The sequence below is a fragment of the Cricetulus griseus genome, chromosome 7, assembly GCF_003668045.3.
Source record: "Cricetulus griseus strain 17A/GY chromosome 7, alternate assembly CriGri-PICRH-1.0, whole genome shotgun sequence".
Lineage (NCBI taxonomy): Eukaryota > Metazoa > Chordata > Mammalia > Rodentia > Cricetidae > Cricetulus > Cricetulus griseus.
In genome coordinates, this window is record NC_048600.1 from 92,002,481 (window position 1) to 92,026,308 (window position 23,828).

The following is a 23,828-nucleotide window of genomic DNA, read 5'->3' on the forward strand; positions in this document are numbered from 1 at the left end:
CTTCTGTGCAATCAAGCATACAGACTCACAAGAAATCTTTTTTGATAGGTTTTTATTACAACAATCAAAATAGTTAAATACTATGTGAAGAATGAGGCAGCTCTTTTCACATGAAAACAAACAATTCAATGCTAACAAACTCCAATTAAACTTTACATGATTCTGATGTCTAACTCAGGGTTAGTTGAGGAGATGTGGTCTCTCAAAGTTCGATGAGTCTCTTTGCCTGTGAGTCTTCGAATCTCTAAACAGCCGGAAGCAAACTAACTATCTTACCTTCAGGGCTATCCTGTCTGTCTTTAGAGCAGAAATTGTTTTTCCTACATCCTAACCTAAACATTAAAAGATAAAAACAAAACATTTAAAATCAAGGGCCAATTATTCCTGAACTTAAATTACTCATATAAATTCATGCTTTATTTTTGTGTTGAATATTGGAATTATTCCTCAACTAAATACTGAATTTGTTTTGCTTCACTTAGTATTAATGTGTCAGTTTATAAATCTAGAACCCACTTAAATTTGTTCATGGTTTAATCACAGTAAAGATCTAATTTGTTTCAATCTTGGCTATAGTTTCTATTTTCTCCACAAATACGTTCTTTTGTGGTGGTGGTGGTGTCTTTAAACTTACTTAGCAGCTTAAATTCATTAAATAAAAGACAACCCAGCTGGGCACTGGCGGCACATGCCATTAATCCCAGTGCTGGGAGGAAGAAGCAGGCGGATCTCTGAGTTTGAGGCCAGCCTGGTCTACAGAGAGAGTTCCAGGACAGGCTCCAAAACAATACAGAGAAACCCTGTCTTGAAAAAAACAAAACAAACAAACAAAAAGACAACCCAAGCCAGGTGTGGTGGTGTACGCCTTTAATCCCAGCATTTGGGAGGCAGAGGCAGGTGGATCTCTATGAGCTTGAGGTCAGACTGGCCTACAGAGTGAGTTCCAGAACAGCCAGGGCTACATAGATCCTGTCCCAAAAAACAAAAACAATAACAAATAAGAGTATATACTAATTCCAAGATAGACTGGAAGTTAATGTGTGTGGTGTTTTCTAATTTGGGGTCAGGCCTGTGTAAATCATAACTGTGGAATATAATTTTCAAACCTCCAACTCAAATTTTGCAAAAATGAACTCCTAAGCGATTCTAAAACACTGTGAGGCTGTAAACCACTGATCTCAATGGTAAAAATATAAGATTCCTAAGAAGCATAAAGGAAATCTATAAAAAGAATGCAAAGCAATGAAAACGTAACTCAGGATCTGTTTGTTGTGACCCTTTCAGCAAGATGTTGTGGAAAGAAGCCTGCCAACAGGTATTTGAGGGTACCACCCTGTACTTTTTTCTCTACGGAGTTCAACATAAAACTACAGCTGAATTCTATACCCTCTAAACTCAATATTGTTCTCAACTGAGTCAGCGAAGCAGGTCTGGTAAATAGTTTCCCCCAAACACCAATTTCACTTACATTATCATGTTTAAAAAAACACAACATCTTCAATTCCCGGAAGACTCTTTTGCAAGAGACCAGATTCTGGAAGACGTTGGGCATCTTTTTGAGTGCTACTCTCTTTCCATCTCTTGGATCTGTTACTGACCTAAAGAAGCAATATTTGGGGGGAAAAGGGAGGGAAAAAGAGAAATCAATTCTAAACCTCATTCTCCAATGTTTCAAAGATCATGACAAATATTTTGTATCTTAAAACACTCGTTATCAAGTCCATATAGTAATGCTAAAAGGCTTCAGTGCAAAAGATGACAAAAGAATACACACAAAGATAATGTATAACCACCTAACTCAGCTGTTGTGGTTTTAAAGAAACCTTATCTAAAGCCAAATGTGATACTGGTTTGTAATTCCAGAATTTAAGATATGGCTGAGGCAGGAGGATGGTGAATTTGAAGAAGACCCTGTCTCAAAGAGCTCATATATCCTCTCTCCCTCCCCCAACTCCCCCCTTTTCTACATCTCTGTGAATACTCTGAAAGATCACTTAATACTTCTGAGGTAGGAATATTAGTGGTAAAGCTGTTTTGAAGACTGGGGGAAGCAACAGCCTAGGACAACATGATAAAAAACTTATATTTTATTTTCAGAACCATTTTCAAGATTAAAGAGATATACAAATATAATTTCTATAATTTGGTTTCTCATATAGATGCACATCTGTAATTACTGCAGTGATGTTCCCTCCTCAGAAGTCTGAGAGGTAGCTTGGCTATTTGGTAACTGATGTCCCCCAGCCCACGTGGGTTAGGACCCCGCTGATCACTTTCAGTTCTTGCTCTCATCACCCTGTCATTTAGGCACCTCTCCTAGGTTTGGGCCATTTAAAACTCCATGTGCCATCAAGAGCCTTTATCCAGATTACTAAAAGCAGGATTTCGAGTTGCTCTCAGCAGCTAATACAGCACCAGAAATTATTTATGGGACTGACAGCCAATCATAATCTTAGGTACAGTTATCTGACTAATTACTCATTCAATTAACTACGATCACTCAATTTCCTTATTCTGTTTGCACAAAAATCAGATGCCCATCAAATTCTGCCTTCCTGAAAATGAAGGATACCCATTATCTACCTGTCTAAGACTCACACTAAACTTCATCTTTATTTTTTGTTTTGTTTTGTTTTGTTTTTCCAAGACAGGGTTTCTCTGTATTGCTTTGGAGGCTGTCCTGGAACTCGCTCTACATGTAGACCAGGCTGGCTTCGAACTCACAGAGAGAGATCCACCTGCCTCTGCCTCCCAAATGCTGGAATTAAAGGCATGTACCACCAACGCCCAGCAACTTCATCTTGGTGGCTCTACTAAGTGTTCATGAGACTTAAGGGATGCATGCTCATATTTGTAAACAAGAAAACTGCTCTTGGTCCCACCTACTGAAATTTTGGTAAAACAAGCATTATCACATTTTAGTTTACTTAAGGCCAGGCTAGCAGTGATCCTCCCATCTCAGCTCCCTGAGTACAAGGACGACTGGTGTGAAGCACACAAAAGCTGTTTTCTTGTTTTTGTCTTTCAGTCCTGGAGGTCAAATCCAGGGCTCCGTGCATGCCAGGCAGTAGCTACATCTCCCACTAAGCTACATCTCCAGCCTGAGTTTCCAACAGATTGAAATGTAGCTAAATTAATCCAATGATTGATATTATAGATTGTTGCACAGGAAATAAAAAGCAAAATCTATACCACCACTTAAAATCCATATGAAGTCAGAGAGTAAAATAGGAGAAACCAAATGTAAGTTATAGTCAGACTATTAACTGAAAGCTATTTTCCCCTTTTCAATATAGTACTTCTATATCAAGTACAAGATTAAAATGGCAATAAAATTAAAAAGAAGGAAATTTTTGTATTAAGTTTGTATTTGAGTCTGTTCTAGCTCCTATAAGTAGAACAGTTACCTATGCCTTTGTACTGCTACCATTTTTTTTTGAAGAATACAGGTCAGTCACTTCATAGATTGCCCCTCAATTTGTTTTTCTCTGGTGTTTTCCCACTAGAGACAGATTATACAGTGTTGAAGCACCTTCAGAGGGCATCATAGCAGGCATGTGGTGTCACTACAGGAAATAACACTAGTCACAGCAATGAGGCATCTCTCAGGTACATCTACTCCTTGTCAGAGTTGTCAACATGCAATGACAATTTTTACCTAAATCAATTGTTATTATGATGGTTGCCAACTAGCACTTCTGATTACTTTAGTGTCTTCCTTTAGCAACTCAGTCGAATAAATACTAGTTTAAAAATGGATATCAAAGGATTTGTATTGCTTGTCTTCCTAGCCCGACTTATTCTACCAGTCACCCTGTTGTGGAAAGTATCGTTAGTCTCAGGTGAACCCACACTGTAAACACTTCCACAGGCTCAAAGCTACTATTGTGCCTCCTGTAACAGTTTTGAGGTAAAAGTCACAAAGCAGCATTTACTCTTATTCATGAAGAAGTCAGTTGAGCCTGTGGCTGGTAACAATATAACTCTGGAGAGGCAGCGCAGGAATTCACGCCATATTGAGTTTGTTCACTTAACTTGAGGTAGCAGATGTTCACTTCAGTAGAAACAATACAACAGAGCAGAGGTGAACATGGAAGAATAATATAGAAATTCCTTATCTGCTCTATTTATTATTCAAAGCCTTGTTGTGTTGAATTTTTCTTCATGGCAATGTCCTGGCCATTCCTGCTGAACCTGTTAATGAGGCTCCACCGATACAAAGATAACACTTAGGGCACCATTCTTTATTTTGGGAAAAAGGAGCCATTTTTAGACTTATAATTCACTGAACGGTCATTCATTTTCCCTGCTAAATACTAGATGCCCAAAATAGCACACAACCATATTCACATGGTTGACCTTTTTTTTTTTTTTTAAGATTTTATTTATTTATTGTGTATACAACACTCTGCTTCCATGTATATATCTGCAGACCAGAAGAGGGCACCAGATCTCATAACAGATAGTTATGAGCCACCATGTGGTTGCTGGGAATTGAACTCAGGACCTCTGGAAGAGCAGTCAGTGCTCTTAACCTCTGAGCCATCTCTCCAGCCCCTACATGGTTGACCTCTTAAAAGCATTTCAATTATGTTAGCATGTAGAACTTCCTAAGTTTTAATTTAGTATTTGACTCATTTATTCATTCATTTCTTCTTCCCCTCTCTCCTTCCTTTGATGGTCTCGAATATCCCAGGTTAGCCTTGAACTTGCTAAGTAGTTGAGGATGACCTAGAATTTCTGATCTTCTTCCCTCTCTACCTTCTGAGGCCATCATGCCTGGTTTATGTTGTGCTGAGGAATTGAACTCATGGCCTTATGCAAGCTAGGTAAGTATTCTATCTACAGTGCTACATCACAAACCCAGTACCTGATTTTTCAAGCACAAAAGGTTGTGAGAAAGAATCATCTTTGCATCTGCTCAAACTCTATCAATCCTTTTTTGGTCTTAGGACACAAGTCCAACTATTTTTAAGTTGGAAGAATCAACAAGCCATTCTTTGGAGACACAGTTTGTCAAAAGAGTAGAACCACAGCACAGGAAGCTCTTTAGATCGGCTGTGGTCACTTTGAAATAAAGCTTTCTTCATCCAGGGAACCTGGACATTGCAACATTATCTGCTTCAATCGTGGACAAATGCAAAGGCTAGAAGGAACCAAGATGAAACTTAACCCTGGAGATACTTTCCTGGGCATCAAAATGCCACTTAAGACATTGCTAAACCAGAAAAACATTTAAAAAACTGTTGCTTAAATATCACTGAGCTTGTTGGCAAGAATCTCCAAGAAACTGTTATGTTCCTCATTCATTTTTATGTGAAGAACCTTTTTTTTTTTTTTTTTTTTTTTTAAAATACGGTACTCAAAGTTTATCTTTCTGATACAGGTTTCTAGCCACTCAAATCAAATAATTTATAGTGAAAATGCTTTAATTTGGATTATCAAAATCAAGTCCTTCTAATTCTACACATGCTACATTGTTATTGCCAATTGGCCGGGTTTTTGTCACCTACACAATTAGTCTTTCAACTGCACCAATGCAGTTTACATGCCGGCAACAGTATCTCTTTACTAAACATTTAGATTACGGTTTTCATATTAATTTTGAAAATTAATTTATTTAGAGGCTAATTTCACATACAGTTAGATTAAGTCAACTTGAAAAAATAGCAAACTATGAGGCAAAATTTCTGACAAGACTAGAAAATGTATGTTTCACTTTAGTACTTGTTATACATTCAAGGACACAAGAAACATGGAGTAAAGAATTTATTTCCATGTCTCACTGTTCTTCCTCATTAGAATTTCAACAGTTAGTCTGTGTGCTCTGTGATGATGTAGAGCTATGTGCTTGCTAGTTGAGGAACACACCTTGTCAGCTTCTTACCCTCTCCCTCTCAATGACAAAACGGCTTCACATCTCCTTTACTTAGATCATTTGTTCCAATCAGGTTTTTGTTATTGCTGTTTTTTAATTTTTAATATCTAAATTTGGAACCCAAGTTAGCTATATGCATAAGAAAACAATGCTATTGCGAGGGAAAAGGCCTTCTAGAATAGTTAAACTAAGATAGTGAAAATGTTCATTCTTTCCCACCACTCAGGATCTTCCAGATATTACTGATTAGAAGCAGCAAACATCTACCTTATGAAAGAGTTCAGTGTGAACTTAAATGTCCTCTAACTCTGTGTTTGAGTAAATGGCACTGGTCAACCGCCCCCCAACACCCAAGATAAGGAACAGGCAGGCCATCCTATCAGATAATTATAATTATAGTTAAATACTTTTACTAGAAAGACCTTAGTTTAAAAAAAAACCCAAGAAACAAACAAACAAACAAACAAACAAAATCACAACATATGGAAGTCAGAGGAAAACTGCAGGAGTTAGTTCTTTCCTTCCACCATATGGGTCTAGGTATCTAACTCAGGTCTCCAGCTGGGTGGTATTGGAGCATTGCCTTTAAACCGGGCACTGGAAAGGCAGAAGCAGGTGGATTTTTATGAGTTCAAGGCCAGCCTGATCTACAGAGTGAGTTCCAAGACAGACAGAGCTACACAGAGAAACTCTGCTCCAAAACAAACAAACAAACAAACAAACAAACAAAACCAAAACCAAGTCTTCTGACCTGGCAACAAGAGCCTTTACCTGCTGATTCATCTAGCTAGCTCAACACCTTACTTTTAACATTTCTTCAGTCCCTAACCAATAATGCTGGATAAGTTCAAATTTAACTAAGAGCCTTTTTATGTTTATTTCCATGGTCTTAATAACATCTGATTGTTTTAAAGATCATAAAATAGTTTCATGACTATTACATATTGTTCAGTTGGAACCTCCAGCTCGCCCCTGCATGATCTGGAAAGCCTCATTCCCCCCCCTCTCTCCCACCCCCTCAGAGAGTCTCCAAACAAAGAAAAGGTGTCAAAAAGCCCAGTTCCATATTCTTGGCAACTATTGGAACTTCCTCCCCTGTTGCTGCCAGCAGCCCAAATCCCCACCTAACTGTCCAATTTTTGACCATATTTCAGCACAATCCCAACTTGTGGTGGACATGCCATCATCCCTCCTCTAGAACCTATAACGTCCCCCTGCTTCAGTTCCAAGTGGAGCTTCTATGGCTTCCATCTCTGGGACCAGAAAATCTGCCTGGGAGTTGCTTTGCTCAAATAAACCTGTTGTTACACTTTTTAAATTTGGCTTGATCTGGCAACAGCGGAGAAACCTATTATGGGGTAGGGGGTAGAAAACCTATTACATATGTTCTATGTGTAGTCACTGTCAGGTGTCTCTATGAAGTCTGTCTTGCCTGCAAGAAAGTGGCTAGGTGACATTTTAATAGGAATCTCTTCATATCAGAAGTTAAGTATGATACTGGACAGTTTGACCCATCTAAGAAGTTTTCATTGCCTTTTAGTCACTGTTCTGTCTTAGAAACAGACTTATAAATATTACATGGGTAGGAAACTAGTTGCAATGAAGGAAAGGTTTCTGTGTAAAGTCACAGTGGAAAATAATTCACATCTGTGTGCATTTCAACAGCCATAGGGAAGGGGTCACAACAGACAATTAAGATCAAAAATCAAAACCATGTCACACAAAAACATTTTAATTCTAGGGAGGATATCCTAAAAATAGGTGCTTAATAACAGTTTGGAATGGAAAATCCAAGCAAACAGAAAAGAAAAGAAAAGAAAAGAAAAGAAAAAAAAAACACCTAAAAGACTTGGCAGCTGGGCGTTGGTGGCGCACACATTTAATCCCAGCACTCGGGAGGCAGAGGCAGGCAGATCTCTGTGTCTCTGTGAGTTCGAGGCCAGCCTGGTCTCCAGAGCGAGTGCCAGGACAGGTTCCAAAGCTTCAAAGAGAAACCCTGTCTGGGGGTGGGGGTGGGGGAGACTTGGCAGTTTTTGTAGTATATTAGGTTTCATGAAGACAGAAAATGTCAGAAACAGCAGGTTTACAACAGTGTGTAACTTTGCAGGTAACAAAAAATCTTAAAGTGGGTTGAGGATATATCTCACCAGTAGAGTGATGGAACAGGCACATAATGGTTCAGTCTTCAGCACCAAAACCAAAACCAAAACCAAAACCACTTATCTCAAAATAAAAAGTAAGAAAAAACTAACTAGGGCTACAGCTCAGAAGTAGACAACCTTCCTGGCATGTAAGAGACCCTAGATTCAAGCTCCAGAACCATTAAAAATATAAAAGAACAATGTTGGGGAAAACATCCGACTAAATAGAGAATTATTTTCAAGCAATCAATTACATGGTATGATTCTGGCGTAAGTACAGACTAATAAAACAGAAAGATGACTTACAGGAGGACTCCTAGCACTTGTCTAGCAGGGTGGTAGAGGTGGTGTACTTGCAGTCCCATCACTTGAGATGGCAGCAAGAAGATCAGGAGTTCAAAGCTACACTGGCAGTTGATGTAGCCTAAGAAACATAAGGTGTTGTCTCAAACAACAGTAAAATGGTAGGCACTGTGGCTCATACCTGTAATCCCATCACTTAAGAGGCTGAGGCAACAAGATTGCAGAGTGGCCAGCCAGGGCTACAGTGTGAGACTCAAAACTTGAAAGGTATTTCTGTACAGCGGGAAAGCAGGAAGGCTGTGCTAGTTACTAAGTTACGATCTATTGACTTCAAAATCACCCCTCTAAACACTGCTCTATGATATTGGGGCTAACTCTGTATACTACACTTTATCAACTGGCTCAGGTTTTCCAACAGGGTGCTTTAGAGGAAGCCTGTGAGGCAGGACGATGAGGAAACTATTTCCTTCTAGTGGGCTTCCTATCTGTGTTTTGTTTCTGTAATGCCACCTAGCACCACATTTCACACTCAGCAGTAGAGGCTTCCTACAGCAGCATCTATGTCCAGTCCACACTTTGACTCTTGCCTAACTAACTTCATTGCATTCTCCACCCTAGACACCAACACTAGCAACCTTCCCTAAATGGCAGTACTTCCATTGCTTGGGCTTATAAATTTTAATGCATTCAAGTTAGTCCCTGCATTTTCCCAGGTGGGAGGCAGATATGGCTGTGGTATCTGTACCCTCTTCTTCCCCATTTAATTACCTAGTTGACAACTTTATAACTAATTACCACTCTGTTCAAATACTCGGTTGCTGCTTCTTTCTCCTGTTGGATCCTGACTGGTGCAGCAGTATTCTGAAGATAGTCTTGGAAGCACCAAGTATTTATAATGAAAGACAAAATCAATCCCCAGCCTTAAATTCAGACGTCTGTCTGTCTGCCTGCCTGCCTGTCTGTCTCTGTGTGTGAATTAGTTCCTTCCAGGCGGGTCTTAGGGATTCACCTCAGGTTTGGAAGCAAGTGCCTTTATAACTGGGTACTTTGGCTGGCCCACACACAGCTTTTAAAAGACAGCATATAAAATAGTATCTTCAAAATACCTTTTCCAACAGGCTATCAAAACACTAACTTAAAAAACAAAACAAAAAACCCTGACATATCTGTCTACTTTAAAAGTCTTTTCATGCTGGATATGGTGGCACACACCTTTAGTCCCAGTCCTCAGAAGGCAGAGACTGACAGGAGGATCTCTATGAGTTCAAGGACCGACTGGTCTACATTGGAAGGTCCGGGCAAACTGGGGCTACACAGTAATACCTTGTCTAAAAAAAGGGGGGTGGGGGAGGGAACAAACGAAAAGGTCTTTTCACAATGGTACACTATTAAGAATGATAAAAAATGCAAATCACATCCTGGTGGTAGTGTATACTTTTAATCCCAGAACTTGGGAAGGCAGGTGGATCTCTGAGTTTGAGGCAAATTCCAGGACAACCAGGTCTACACAGAAACCCTGTCTCAAAAACAAATAAACCACTCACTGAGATATATATGCACAGGAATTACTGAATCAACTTTTAAAGACTGGTAACAGCAAATATTTTATGGACATTTATAATACCAATTCTTACAGACAACTCGTAGGAGTATAAAACAGCAAATCATATGGAAAGCAGTTGACACTGTCTACTACAAGATACATTTACCCTCTAAGCTGAAATCTGACTCCTTGGTATGTACTAAAAAGGAATGTGTATGTACACAAAAACACATATGTTATGTTCTAGCAGCAAACTTTGTACCACCTTTAAAAGTGAAAATAATTGAAATACTCAAAAACAGTAGAACAAATAAACCCATCGAATGTTCACACAAATACTCTACATCAATTAAAATGAAGTACCTCTATGGGCAACAATAAATCATAATTTTTAAAGAAGAAAACGTACTGTAAAATTTCATTTCCATAATACTAAAAACAATGGCAAAGCTGAACTCTAATGCTCAGGGAGGCATACTTGGGGAACAGAAACTTAAAGGAAGGAGTTACCACAAACATTAGGACAGTGGCTGCTCTGGAGGGAGGCAGTGGGAAGAGAGGGCACAGGGGACATTCTGGTGCTGGAGAAGTCTCATTTCCACCAGTGTGGTGGTTACAGAGGTCTGTACTTACTATAAACCACGGAGCCCAGCATTCTAGTTATTGCTTCTGTATATGTATTACTACGTAACTAAAAAAAAAAAAATTTTTTTTTTTGAGATAAGGTCTTACTATGGTAGCTCTGGCTGGCCTGAAACCTATGTAGACCAGGCTGGCCTTGAACTCAGAGATCCCCAGCCTCTACTCCATAGTGCTGAGATTAGAGGTGTGTGCCACCATGCCTGGTCTGGTTTTAAGTTTTTTTTTTAATGTATTTATTTTTATTTTATGTATATGAACGTTTTTCTTGCACATGTACACCATGTGTATGCCTGGTGCCCAAAGAAGACAGAAGAGAGTGCCAGGTCCCTTAGAGTTATGGAAGTTTCCATGTGGGTACTCAGAACCAAACCTGGGGCCCCTGTAAGAGGTCCTCTTAATTGCTGAGCCATCTCCCTTATCCTACCCTAATACTTATTTTGAGATAGGGTCTCCTATGTCATCCTGGCTGTCCTGGAACTCACTATTTAGATCAGGCTAGCCTTGAACATATAGAGAACCACCTGCCTCTGCCTCCCAAGTGCTGGAGGCATGCACTACTCACTTGGCCAAAAGGCTTTTGAAGCAAACTACTGAGTTTAATTTTCTATGGAAAAAAAGCATTTCAGCTTGAAATATGCATAGTAGCTTTTTTTTTTTTTTAAAAGATGATCCTGTCCATTATTTTTCTCACATACACATACCTACATTAGTCCAATGGATTTGATGTTTTTCTTCCAATGCTAAAGTTTCATTCTGCAGAGGATTAGGCTATATATTTTCTGAGTTTTGGTAAAATATCAAAGGAATTTGCTTGCTTAAAAAAATAAACATTTCTTCATCATTACACAAGAACATGCTATTAAAAAGCATTCCACCGGAGAGAGCTGTCAGCAGAATTTAAGACTACAGTCCCACCCCTGATCTAATCACAATCTTCCAACTTCTTCCATTGTGAAGCAAAATGCTGAAACAGCTACAATATATAGATGTGCTTCAGGTTTTTAATTAGCCTGTTAAAAATAACAAAACAAAACAAAAAAATACTGTAAAGAGGCAAGACCTCCAGCTGTGGAAAACTGAAGAGGTCAGCAAATCCTCTGCTGAGAACAAGCAGAAAGCCAGACAATATGGAAAACAACAGTGTCAGGGCTCTAGAAAATGGCCAGCATCAAACGACAAATTTATAAGTATTTATGAAAAATGACTGAAAAGTAAGAACAGTGGGGGACAGTGGCATTGCTGCGTGGAGCTGCTCTGGAGCCACCCTCCCTACCTTCACAGAAGTTGGGAGTGCTGCCTGAGCAGGGCAACAGTGAAAGCCAGCTATCCAAGGCAATGGGTCCTTAAATGAAGAGAGGAAATTAACATCCAGTGGACCTGGGTGCTAAGGCATCAAGTGCCACTAAAGAAGGGCAGAGAAAGCTAACATCACTACCAGACTTAGGTGGCTGCTCCAATAGATGGACACAAGCCTGGAAATCAACAAAGCTATTCTGATTTCTAATCTTGACATCCCTGGAGGAATGGAGGCTGAGTACATGCTCAAGTATACCAAAGAAGGCCCAAACTCCCCACGTATGCCAGGCTGACTCTAAGCTTCCTGAGTGTAAGGAAAAGGAGGAAAGTGCTAAGCCCATACTTAGACCAAAAGAAAGCAGAGGCTCAGCAGTTAGGAGCCCTGACTGCTCTTCCAGAGGACCCTGGTTTGATTCCCAGTATCCACATGGGGACTCACAACTATCTGTAACTACAGTTCCAGGTGATCTGATCCCTTTTCTGGCTTCAACAGGCAATGCATACATGTCTTCAAAACAAAACAGCAAACTGACAATACCCAAAGGACCCTACAACTTACTACTCCATGTTCATTGCTTCTCTAGTCATAATATCCATAAATTGGAAACAGCCTAGACATCCATCAGCTGATGGAAAATGAAAATATGGTACATTTATATAATGAAATGTTACTCAGCTATTAAGAAAAGTCAAATTATGAAATCTGCAGGTAAATGGTAGAGCTAGAAACAATCATCCCCAAATGAGACCTAAGACCCAAAATGACAAATTTTGCATGCTTTTCCTTATATATGGATGTCTAAAATGTGTGCTACAATCCAAATAACCAAAAGGTTAGGTACCAAGTAAGGGATAAGGGAAGGAGGGTTTCACAAGGAAGTGGAAACAGAACAGAGTCAGGAGAAACTAGAATAGGGTTAAATGGAGAGGAGGATGGGAGACAGGGTTGTGGACAGAGACTTCAGTATTGCTATGACAGGCCTGACCATGTTTTCGTTTGGAGGAATTTAGACTTGGATACTTTGGGTTCAGAAAGCAACGGAATGCTTAATGGGCCATACTAGTAGGAGCATGGAAGACAGAGGTGCTGAGTATGATTTGAGCTGTGGGGGCTGGCTCAAGAGGTTTCAGAGGAGAATAATTTTATTAAGTGGCTTAGAGATCATTCTTGTGATATTTTGGTAATGAAGGTGGCTGCTTTTTACCCTTGTCTGGTTTGTCTAAGACTAAAGTGATGAGTTTTGAAATAATCCCCATGGTAGAGGAAATCACAAAATAGCCTAGTATAGACACTGTTGTGTGGTTATTAGTGTTAACTCTAATGAAAATCTATAATGAAAAGGAGCAAGATGAGCAAATAAAAATATAAAATGTACAGATTGAGAATATCCTGTGTTCATGGAGATAAATGGATTAAGAAATAGAATAAAGGAAGTGGTGACCGCAGGACAAGATCCTATTCAGTTAAGTTTTCAACTTGTAAAAAGCAATTAAAGAAAATCTTAAAGACAGGTGTGGTAGTACATGCCTTTAATCCCAGTACAGGAAAGGCAGAGGCTGGCAGGTCTCTTGAGTTTGAAGCCAGTCTGGTCTACAGATCAAATTCCAGGACAGCGAAGCTTAGGCAGTGAAGGAAAATAGAAAGCTGGTGAAGATTTAATTGAACAAGGGTGTCATATTGCAGCCCCAGCAAGCAAGAAAACCTGGTAGCTTCAGCCATGTGGTTCTTCTGGCTAGAATTAAGGATAGAAGAAAGGGATTACAGGATTTGCCTCCATGAATTAGGAAAACTGCTGAGGCCAGGCGTGCGTCAGGGTGCCTTATATGGAGGCCTAAAGAGGCCATTGCATGAACCTGTGAAGCTGTGAAGTTGAAGCCTGGATTGCCTTGGAGACCCCCAAGATGTTAGAGATGCCAAAGCTGTGAGATACCTGCCAAGGAGAGCTGCTAACAGGGAGTGGGACCAGCCCAAGAGAAAGAAATGTGTTGCAGTCAAGTTGGAGATCTGAAGAGCGTTTTTTGGACATCAGACATGGAGATGCAGAGTTTGGAGTTTGCCCAGCTGGTTTTCAGTCTTGCTTTCTTCCAGTATTTCCTCACAATGAAACCTTCCATCTGTTTTGGAATAGTAATGTATATCCTGTGCCATTATATGCAGGAAGTATGCAATCTGCTTTTTTATTTTGATTTTACAGGGGATTACAGTTAAGAGATTACATGGATCTCAGAAGAGGTTTTGAACTTGGGACTTTGAAACAAGTCTGAGACTGTTAAAGAGAATGGGGACTTTCTAAGTTAAACTGAATCTATTTTTACATTATGATATGGCTACAAGCCAGGCAGTGTTGGTGCACAGCTTTAATCCTAGCACTCAGGAGGCAGAGGCAGGTGGATCTCTGTGAGTTTGAGGCCAGCCTGGTCTACAAAGCTATACAGAGAATCCCTATCTTGGGGGAGGAGGGAGACGGACAAAAACAAAACAAAACAAAACCATAATGATCAAGCCTTTGGGAGCCAGGGAGTGGAATGTGGTGGTTTGAAAGAAAATAGCCTCCAAAGGAAGTGGCACTATTAGGAGGTGTGGCTTTGAGTAGGTGTTGTCTTGTTGGAGGAAGTGTGTCACTGTGGAGACAGGCTATGAGGGTCCATATATGCTCACGCCATGCCCAGTGAGACAGTCTACTTCCTGTTGCCTGCATATCAACATGTAGCAGCTCCTTCTCCAGTACCATATCTGCCTGAATGCCACCATGCTCCCTGCCATGAAGATAATGGACTAAATCTCTGAAACTGTAAGTAGCCACCTCAATTAAGTGTTTTCCTTTATAACAGTTGCCGAGAGGACTAGAGCACCAGCTGCTCTTCAAGAGGACCCGGGTTCAATTCCCTGTACCATGGCAGCTCACAACTGTTTATAATGCTAGTTCCAAGGCATCTGGCACTTTCACATACATGCAAGCAAAATGCCAAATGCACATAAAAATAAATAAATCTTAAAAAAAAAAGAGTTTCTGTGGTCATGGTACCTCTTCACAGCCACAGAAACCCTAAGACAAGGGTAAAGAAGGGATTATAGCTTTTCAAAAAAGCCATATGAAACTCTACCACATAAGTTTCCTAAAATATATCCATATATGGAAGGAATTTAAACAGTCATATTAATGAGAAAAAAATGCCCCAATTAGACATTTTATGCCAACCAAGTAAAACCTCCAGTGACAGAAATGGGACACTAAATGCCATTGCTAAGTCTACTTATTGGTTAAGGTCCTGTTGCTGAAGACTAACACTCATGGTGCTAGAAGGTACTTTGCACACTATCATCTGGGGGGGGTGTCTCTGTGTTAATTACCATCTACTGTGAGAAGAAGCGTCTCTGATGAGGACAGAGTGATGGATGCACTAATCTATGGATACACTAGTCCAATGTGTCATTAGGAATAATTTTATTACTATATTTCTTTTACAGAATAATAGTAGCAAGTTTTCCTTAAGGCCCATGATTATCTAGTTTCAGCCTTCATCAGTGTAAGGTATGGGTTTCATCTCATGAAGTGGGCTTTAATTCCATTTTTTAAAAAGTGGTTGGTTACTCCTGGAATATTTTTGTACCATAACTTACAGTCGCATCACTATCATAGGTGGGCAGGGATTGTTGTTGTGAGTATCTATGACTACTTTTCTCCTCTGGTAGTGTGGAAATGTCTTCCAGCATCACAAACCCTAGTCAGTAAAGGTGAAGCTTTAGTTGGGCACTAGCTCAATTTCTTCATGTCCAACAAATGACATAAGTAAAGTTTTGTCTTGTGAAGGTTTTACTTGGTAGCATAAGATGCCTAGCTGGAGCTAGGCAACACCCAAACTCTTAACTGCTGAGCCATCTCTTCAGCCCCTGAGCAAAGTAACTATTAATAGCAGACTTCTAGAGAGTATTAAAAATTAATACAAGCCACTTCTATTTTGATAAAAATATAGTTCAAGTTATTAAAAATGAAGAGGACAGAAGTAAGGAAAATTTAAAAATGCAGACAGCAACAAAAAACAAAACTTTAGCATGTCACGAATTGCCTTTTAAAAGATTCATAACCTGGAACCTCCAATTAAAAAAAGAAAAGGGCAGGAGGCAGGAGGTAGACTAGCTGGGCATGTAAACATGCACCTGCAATGCCAGCACTCAGGAGGCAGAGGCAGAAGGTCCGAAAGTTGGAAACAAACAAACAAAAAGACAAAGACTGCCAAATCTTTTTAACAGATAAATGCCCGCCTATACACTGTCTAAAGAGACAATTTAGACAAAGGCACACAGATCGAGAAAGATGTTATATGGTCCTCACTGACAGATGAGATGCAGGATAATGCACATAATAAACCCTGAGGAACCTATAAAAAAAAAAAGCTGGTAAATTAATAAAATATGCCAATGCAATATTTCAATCTATAAATTATAACGGCATCTCTACAAACTATCTTTGAACAATGTCAAAAAATTAAATTCCAAGTATAATAAAGCATGAAAAACAAATACAATTAAATTTAGTGAAGGTATAGAGCTTATACTGCTTAGAATTGTAAAGAAAGGGGGTTGAGAATGTAGGTCAATGGGTAGAGTTCTTGCCTAGTGTGAGGCCAGTCTGGCATATATCAAGTTCTTGTCTCAAGAGAAAAAAAAAGTATTATCAGTTAAACTGTTAACTTCCTTAGAATTGATACCTAGATTAAATGCAATCAAAATCCTTAAGTTTTTTTTGATGATATCAATTCTATATGAAAATGCAAGGACATAAAACAGGCAAAACTTTGAAAAACAAAGTTGAAGGACTTATAGAAATTCAAGATTTAGAAAGCAACATGGTGTGGTACTCTGATAGGCACACAGGCCAATACAAGAGAACTAAGAACCAGAAACTAGACCCACTCTTGAATGTCAACAGATTTCCAACAAGGGCTAAGGTAGTTTGATGGGACAAATTACCTTAGCCTTACCTTTTCCAACTAGCAAAGCCACACTAACAGCATGACCACTGAGAAGAGGGACGATCCTTGTGCTTTACATTACACACAAATTAATTCAAAGTTGACTACAAATCTAAATATAAGAGTTTAAGTGCTGCAACTACTAAATTTTCAGAAGGAAGAGAAAAGGCATAGAGAAGATTTTGTGACTTCAGGCTTAAAAAGTTTCTCACCAGGACCCAAAGAAGATACAGAGACAGGGAGATGGGAGGAGGGAAAGGGAAGAAGGAGGGAGTACAAATTTTTAAGATTAAAACTTTGTTCATCCAAATAGCAAGCTACTAAATGAGAAGCAGTATTTTAAAATCATATATAACAAGGCGCTTTTACCCAGAATTACTAACAATCTAATTCAAAATCAGCAAAATTTTTGTACACATTTGCATACAGACAATAAACAAAGAAACAAACAAAATCCAACAGGACTAGCCAAACAAATGGAAATTAAAACATAGCAAGATTCCACTACATACGCACAAGAATGGTGAAAATAAAAAACATTGCCATATTTACCTCTATTAATACTGTATTTCTGAGTGCATTCATATTTCTCTGTTCCCAAGTCATGAGTTTGTGTGGGAAAAAAAAGAAGACTGAAAAAAAAAGTGGCAATAAGGATGTGGGGCATTGCTGGTGGGAATGTCAAGTGTATAGACACTTTGGAAAGCAGTATGGCAATATTGTACAGTATTAAATAAATATATTCATGTGATCTAGCAATGCTATTCCTAGGTAGTCAACCAAAAGCATGAAAATTATATATACCCACATAAAGATCTGCATGCAAAAATAAAAAGCCAAAAAATTCAGCACAACCTAAACTCATCAAGTAACCCGTTGACAAATTTTCATATAACTCTATTGAGAGTATAATTCAGTTATCTACACAGCTATCTTTTGTTCATGCATATGCCATGTGTGTGCATTTCTACACAACTATGGGTGCTTTTGTGCCACATGCATGTGGAAAGCTGGCAGACATTCTGGGCTGAAGATGTCACATCCCATCTAATTTGAAACAGGGTACCTTGTTTGCAGCTGCAAACACTAGGCTAGCTGGCTAGTGAGTCTTAAAGGATTGTCTCGTCTTTGCCTACCATCTCACCTAGCAGTGTGGGAATTGCAGGTGTAAAATCCATCTTAATTGTACCAAGCAAGCACTGAGCCATCTCCTAGGTCCTTCCTTCCTTCTCCTCACCCCCTTTAAATATATATATATATATATATATATATATATATATATATATATGCTTTTAACTTTCTATGCAGCCAAGAATGACCTTGAACTCCCAACCCCCTGCATCTTCTCCTACATGATGGCTTACAGGCATGCACCACAATGATCAGTTTACAGAGCGCTATAGGTCAAATCCCAGGCTTCACGTATGCTAGGCAATCACTCTACTAACTGAACTACATTCCTAGCCTCATTCTGCCTTGACTGTGATGATGAGCTCACTATATTTATACATAGCTAACAAAATTAACTAAGCTATATACTTAAAATGGGTAAATTCTATTGTATGTAAATAAAGATTAATTCTAAGAGAAGGCAAAATGAGGAAACAAAAGAAATAATTGAAACTATGAGCTATTTTCTCATGGATTTGGAAAATTTATTCTAATGATGGAAGGTGTTAATTAGCACAATATTTTTAGAGAATAAACTGGTACTGTATACCTAGATCCTTAAAAAAATGACTGGACCTTCTGACCTAGCAATTCTATTTCTGGGAATTCTAACTACAGAAACAATCAAGTCAAATGAGAGTTATGCAAGAGTGGCACTGAAAAGCTTTGTCTAGTTGTTATAGTTGAGGGGGAAAAACCTTGTATGCCCAACTTAGATGGTTGCTTAAATAACAAGATAGCTATATTAACATATATGTGTCTTTGTGAGGAATGAAGGTGTTAAACTTTTGTTAGCTAGTACAGCAGACCTCACAGAAAAAGAAGAAAGGAGTAGGCCCATTATTAAGTCCTGGGGAATTTAAGCACTGAACAATACCTGTAATCCCAGCACTAAAGTGGCTGAGTTCATTTCCTATTTGAGGGAATTATAAGTAATCAATACTACAGCATCCAGATATAGTATTAGAAATTCTTAATTCCTGCCCCCTTTAGCCTACCATGAACACAAGGCTATAATTTCTGCTTATTTCGTATGATGATGGGGGAGGGGGAGGTTTAACCCTAGCACTTGGGAGACAGAGGAAGGCGGACATCTGTGAGTTCCAGACCAGCTAGATCTACATAGTAAGACTCTGTCTCAAAAATAAATAAAAGATTTAGAGTCAGGCAGTGGTGGCACATGCCTTTAGACCCAGCACTTGGGAGGCAGAGGCAGGCAGATCTCTGAGTTAGAGGCCAGCCTGGTCTACAGAGTGAGTTCCAGGACAACCAGGGCTACACAGACAAGCCCTGTCTTGAAAAACAAAACAAAACAAAACAACTATAACAAACAAGATTTAGGACTTTACTGAAGTGTCATTCAAATGAACAACTTTGATTTCAAGAGCACACTGACCCAGAAATTAAGTTGTTTCAATAAGTTACAGTTTTTTGCCTTCAAACAGGTATAAGTAAAAACAAGCTTTTAAATTAGGGTTATCTGAGCTGTAATTTCTCTATAATATAAAAGGAAAATGTCACAGTGCTAGAACCAGTCATTTCTAGTTCTAAAGATGACTAATCTATTAAAAATCAGTTAATGTCTTTGGAAATTATAAAATTGGAAAGTGCAAAATGTCAAGAACCAAACATTTTGTCAACTAGCATAGTTGAGCTGTCAAATAGCTCTACTGCTAAGAGGTGGGGACAAGGTCCTTATATAAAATCTTGGTGAAAAACAAAACAAAAAACAAACAAACAAACAAAAAATGGTTGAACTTAAACGCAGAGAACCATGGCTTACTCTTGAAATTCCATCACTCAGGAAGCTGAGGCAATATTGCTTCTAGCTGGTTCAGGATAGTCTGGGTTACATAGTAAATTCCAAGCCAACTTGGGAAGATAAGACAAAGAAACAAGGCAATATACAAATAAGAAAATAAAAAAAAAAAAAAACCCGAGTGACATTTGTTATGAAACAAAAAGAGAAATTCAATCTGTCAAGGAAATGGAGGCAACAATTTTACTTGATGAGCATGTAAGTTTATAAGGATAAAGATTTGAGTTTTATTTACCCATTGATAAACATGTTAGGTGTACACATACACAAAAAGATGAAACTCGCTTATTAAACTTTCTTAAATAACCACTTAGGAAAGTGGTCAATCATAAATAGTAGTGTAATCTAAAATTTTCCATCATCAAAAAGCAAACCCTCTGCTCTATGAGTTTGTTTGGCATTTATGTGCATGAGTTATGCAGTAAAAATAACTTGCATGGTGGGTGCACTGTTTTGTTAAAACGTGACACAGCTTAACTGGAGCATGGGGACAAGGGGCAGGCTCATCCTGCTACTGTGTCTCTAGAGAGGAGAATTTTTCTATTCTGTAACAGAAATGGTTTTCACCTGGCCACACTGTATGTAAGAGTAGATTCATTAGGACTCATTTCTTTTCAACATTTTAAATTATATTTATCTGTGGGTATGTGAGTGCGTATACATGTGAGGCCAGAGGACAACTTGTCAAGAGTTGGTTCTCTCTTTCCACCATGTGAGTTCTGGGGATCAAACTTAGGCCATTAGGCTTGGCAGCAAGTGCCTTTACCTGCTGGGGCATCTTCCCAGTTAAAGGCCTCCTTTCTTTCTTTCTTTCTTTCTTTCTTTCTTTCTTTCTTTCTTTCTTTCTTCCTTCCTTCCTTTCTTCCTTCCTTTCTTTTTCTTTCCTTCCTTCTTTCTTTCTCCTTTTTTTTTTGGGGGGGGGAGTGTTTTCAGGCAGGGTTTCACTGTGTACCCCTGGCTGTCCTTTATCTCACTCTGTAGACCAGGCTAGCCTTTAACTCAGAGATCCACCTGCCTCTGCCTTCGTGCCACCACCACCCAGCTTGAGGCCTTTGTTTGGAAACTGTCCTGGAACTCTCTTTGAAGAAGACCAGGCTGGCCTCGAACTCACAGAGATCCTCCTGCCTCTGCTGCCTCTGCCTCTGGAGTGCTGGGATTAAAGGTGTGTGCCACCATGGGCTGGCAAGGCCTTTATTATTAAGGAAAATGAAGATATTTCTCTCTCTCTCTCTCTCTCTCTCTCTCTCTCTCTCTCTCTCTCTCACACACACACACACACACACACTTACTTTCCCTCTGCTGCACGGAAATGGAAGTTGGAATGAGGAATTACAATGGTGCCTTTAAGATCTACATAGACTTTTTTTTTTTTTTTTAAGATGTACTTTTATCTTGTGTGTTACTGGTGTCTTGTCTGCATGTATGTATGTCTGTGTCTATGCACTATGAGTGTGCAATGTCTGTAGAGGCCAGAAGAGGGTGTCAGATCCCCTCCAACTAAAGTTATAGAAAGTTGTGAGCTGGCAGGTGGGTGCTATGAATCGACACTGGTCCTCTGTAAGAGCAGCTTGTGCTCTAAACCACTGAGCCATCTCTCCAGCGCCCTACATGGACTTTTGAAGATTTATCAATGGTTCATTAAAATTTTCCCTTTTGATGCTCAAGTGTCTGGTCCCCAATATTAAGTTTCTTGTAATCTTTCTCAAACCAAATATGAATAGCAGATATTTCACTCCTTCAATACTCCTCTGATTATAAATTCTAAGCTCCAGAAATCTTGAGGCAATACTGAAGGATTGAAAAATATTTAAAAAATTTTCCTTAAACAAAAAACAAAATAAAAACTTCAAGTCTCTACCCAATGAGTTACAGAAATAGTTCTGCAAGGTTTTGGTCCCATCTGTGTTCTTGCCTTAATTATGGTAACTAAAACTTTAAAGGTAAAACAATTTAGGAGCAAGGATGTAGACATTTCTAAAAGTTCTCTTCAAAAATTATTCCCTATTTCACTAACATCTACTTGCTATTTAAACCAGATTAGTTTGAAATGTTACCACTCAATGGACTTTTCCAAACTAAGTATATCACTGACCTTTCAAGAACACCTGTACTGACAATTTCTGGAATGTCGTTATTTAATAAAGCACAGGAAATTTTGCAACCCATGAATTCTCCATTCTGGGAGAGAGGGAAGAGAGGATGATAGAGAGAATGAATATGGCCAATAACAAGTATAAGGGAATGTCACAGTGACACCCATTAATCTGTGTACTTACTAGAACTGAATAATTATGATTTTAAAGAAAAATAAAACCTAATTTAATCCTCAAAAAATATTCTCCACTCTGGCTTTTTTATTTTAATCTAAGTGCAACAGTTAAAACACACAACCAAGATAAAAGGACAGGAATACATTTAGGGAGAAAGAAGGCTTTTCTATTTCTGCCAGTTATTTTAGAAAATCCTAGAATACTTAGTGTGTCTCGATGCCATCTGGCCATACTGCTGATGTAATTCTAAACAGCAACTTTAAAGATTTATGCAGATTTTCCTTTGTAAAAGCACACACATTAAAAGCTTTGCCAGAGCCCAGTGTGGTAGCACACACTTTTAATCCCAGCACTAAGGAGGCAGAGGCAGGCAGATTTCTGAGTTCCAGGTTATCCTGGGTCACTTGGTAAGATCCTGTCTCACTCCATGTCAGACCACTCTGGGCATGACATAAGGGGTGACCTTACAGAACGCTCATTTCAACTATGCAGATCTTTAATCTACATCAAGAAGTGATTCTACTAGTGCCATGCTTATTTTTTTTTTTAATTAAAAAAGTATTATTTTAGCCAGGTGTGGTGGCTTGTACACTCCTTTAATCCCAGTTACTTGGGAGGCAGATGCAGGCATATTTCTACAACTTCAAGGTCAGCCTGGTCTACATAGTGAGGTCCAGGATAGCCAGAGCTACATATTGAGACCATGTATGTATGTATGTATGTATGTATGTATGTATGTATGTATGTATGTATGTATGTATGATGTATGTATACACACACATATATACATGTGTGGGGATGTTTTGCCTGCCCTTACATCTGGGTACCATGTGCATGCCTGGTGCCCACAGAGGCCAAAAAAGGGAATTGGATCCCTTGTAACTGGAATTATGGATAGTTGTGAGCCTCCATGTGGGTACTAGGAAAAGAACCTGATCCTCTGGAATAGTACTAAGCCACCTCTCCAGCCCTTCACCTTGCTTCATAATAAAGGCCCTGACAATAACAGTATACAACCACACTGCAGCATTATGATCTTTGCCTCTGTAAGCAGAAGCTAGATAGAGATGCATCATCTTTTCCTATGAGATCTAAATTTCTTCTACAATAATGTACAGTATGAAAATCAAAAAGAAAAAAAGGGAGAAAGCAATACAATTCCAACTCACAAAGCTGTTAATCTCAAATTATGAATGGAATGAACCTGACAATACTGCCAGATAAAATTTTCAGGAAACTCTTCCCTAGGGTCCAGACCACTATGCAAATTGACTTCTTCACAGTTAGAGAAGCACTGCACTCTCAAGAGGAAAGGGGAGCTAACAGGTCTGAGATGGGGAGGTGACGGCGGTGGCAGCACATGTAAGATTAACTAACTCCCTGTGTGATCCCAATCTTGTTCCATGAAGACAGTCTTTTCCTGTCAATTTCTACTTCAGGTGACTACTGCTTCTCTTCTCAGTCAATGTTTCTTCCCATTTTACTCTGCCAGTTAACATACCACATATCCCCCATCACCCCAAAAGACTACAAACTACGAAACAGGAGCCAGTGGGAAGGGCTGGTCTACTTTGGGTAAAGAAGAGTTGTAAGGATGCAGATGGAGTGCTTCTTGGCACAGGAAACGACTCAAGAAAATTAACACAATTTCAGAAAAGGAAACAAGAATCTTAGTAATTCCAATTTTAACACTTTGATGTATCGAAGGCTATTTATATCCAGCCTAATGTCCGAAGAGGTGAATTAGAGATTATGTTGATAATCGTTTATAACCCAAGGGCCCAGCTTTTAC

The 23,828-nt window shown here is 39.1% G+C and overlaps 1 protein-coding gene across 1 annotated transcript in view; it reads right to left on the reverse strand.

Moving 5' to 3' along the window:
* Positions 1–23,828, reverse strand: part of Nlk (nemo like kinase) — a 129,459-nt gene that overhangs the window by 51,626 nt on the left and 54,005 nt on the right. Inside the window, exon 2 of the mRNA XM_027426561.2 lies at positions 1,469–1,598. Within this exon, the coding sequence (XP_027282362.1) occupies positions 1,469–1,598 (130 nt within the window). The remainder of the gene's footprint in view (positions 1–1,468; positions 1,599–23,828) is intronic.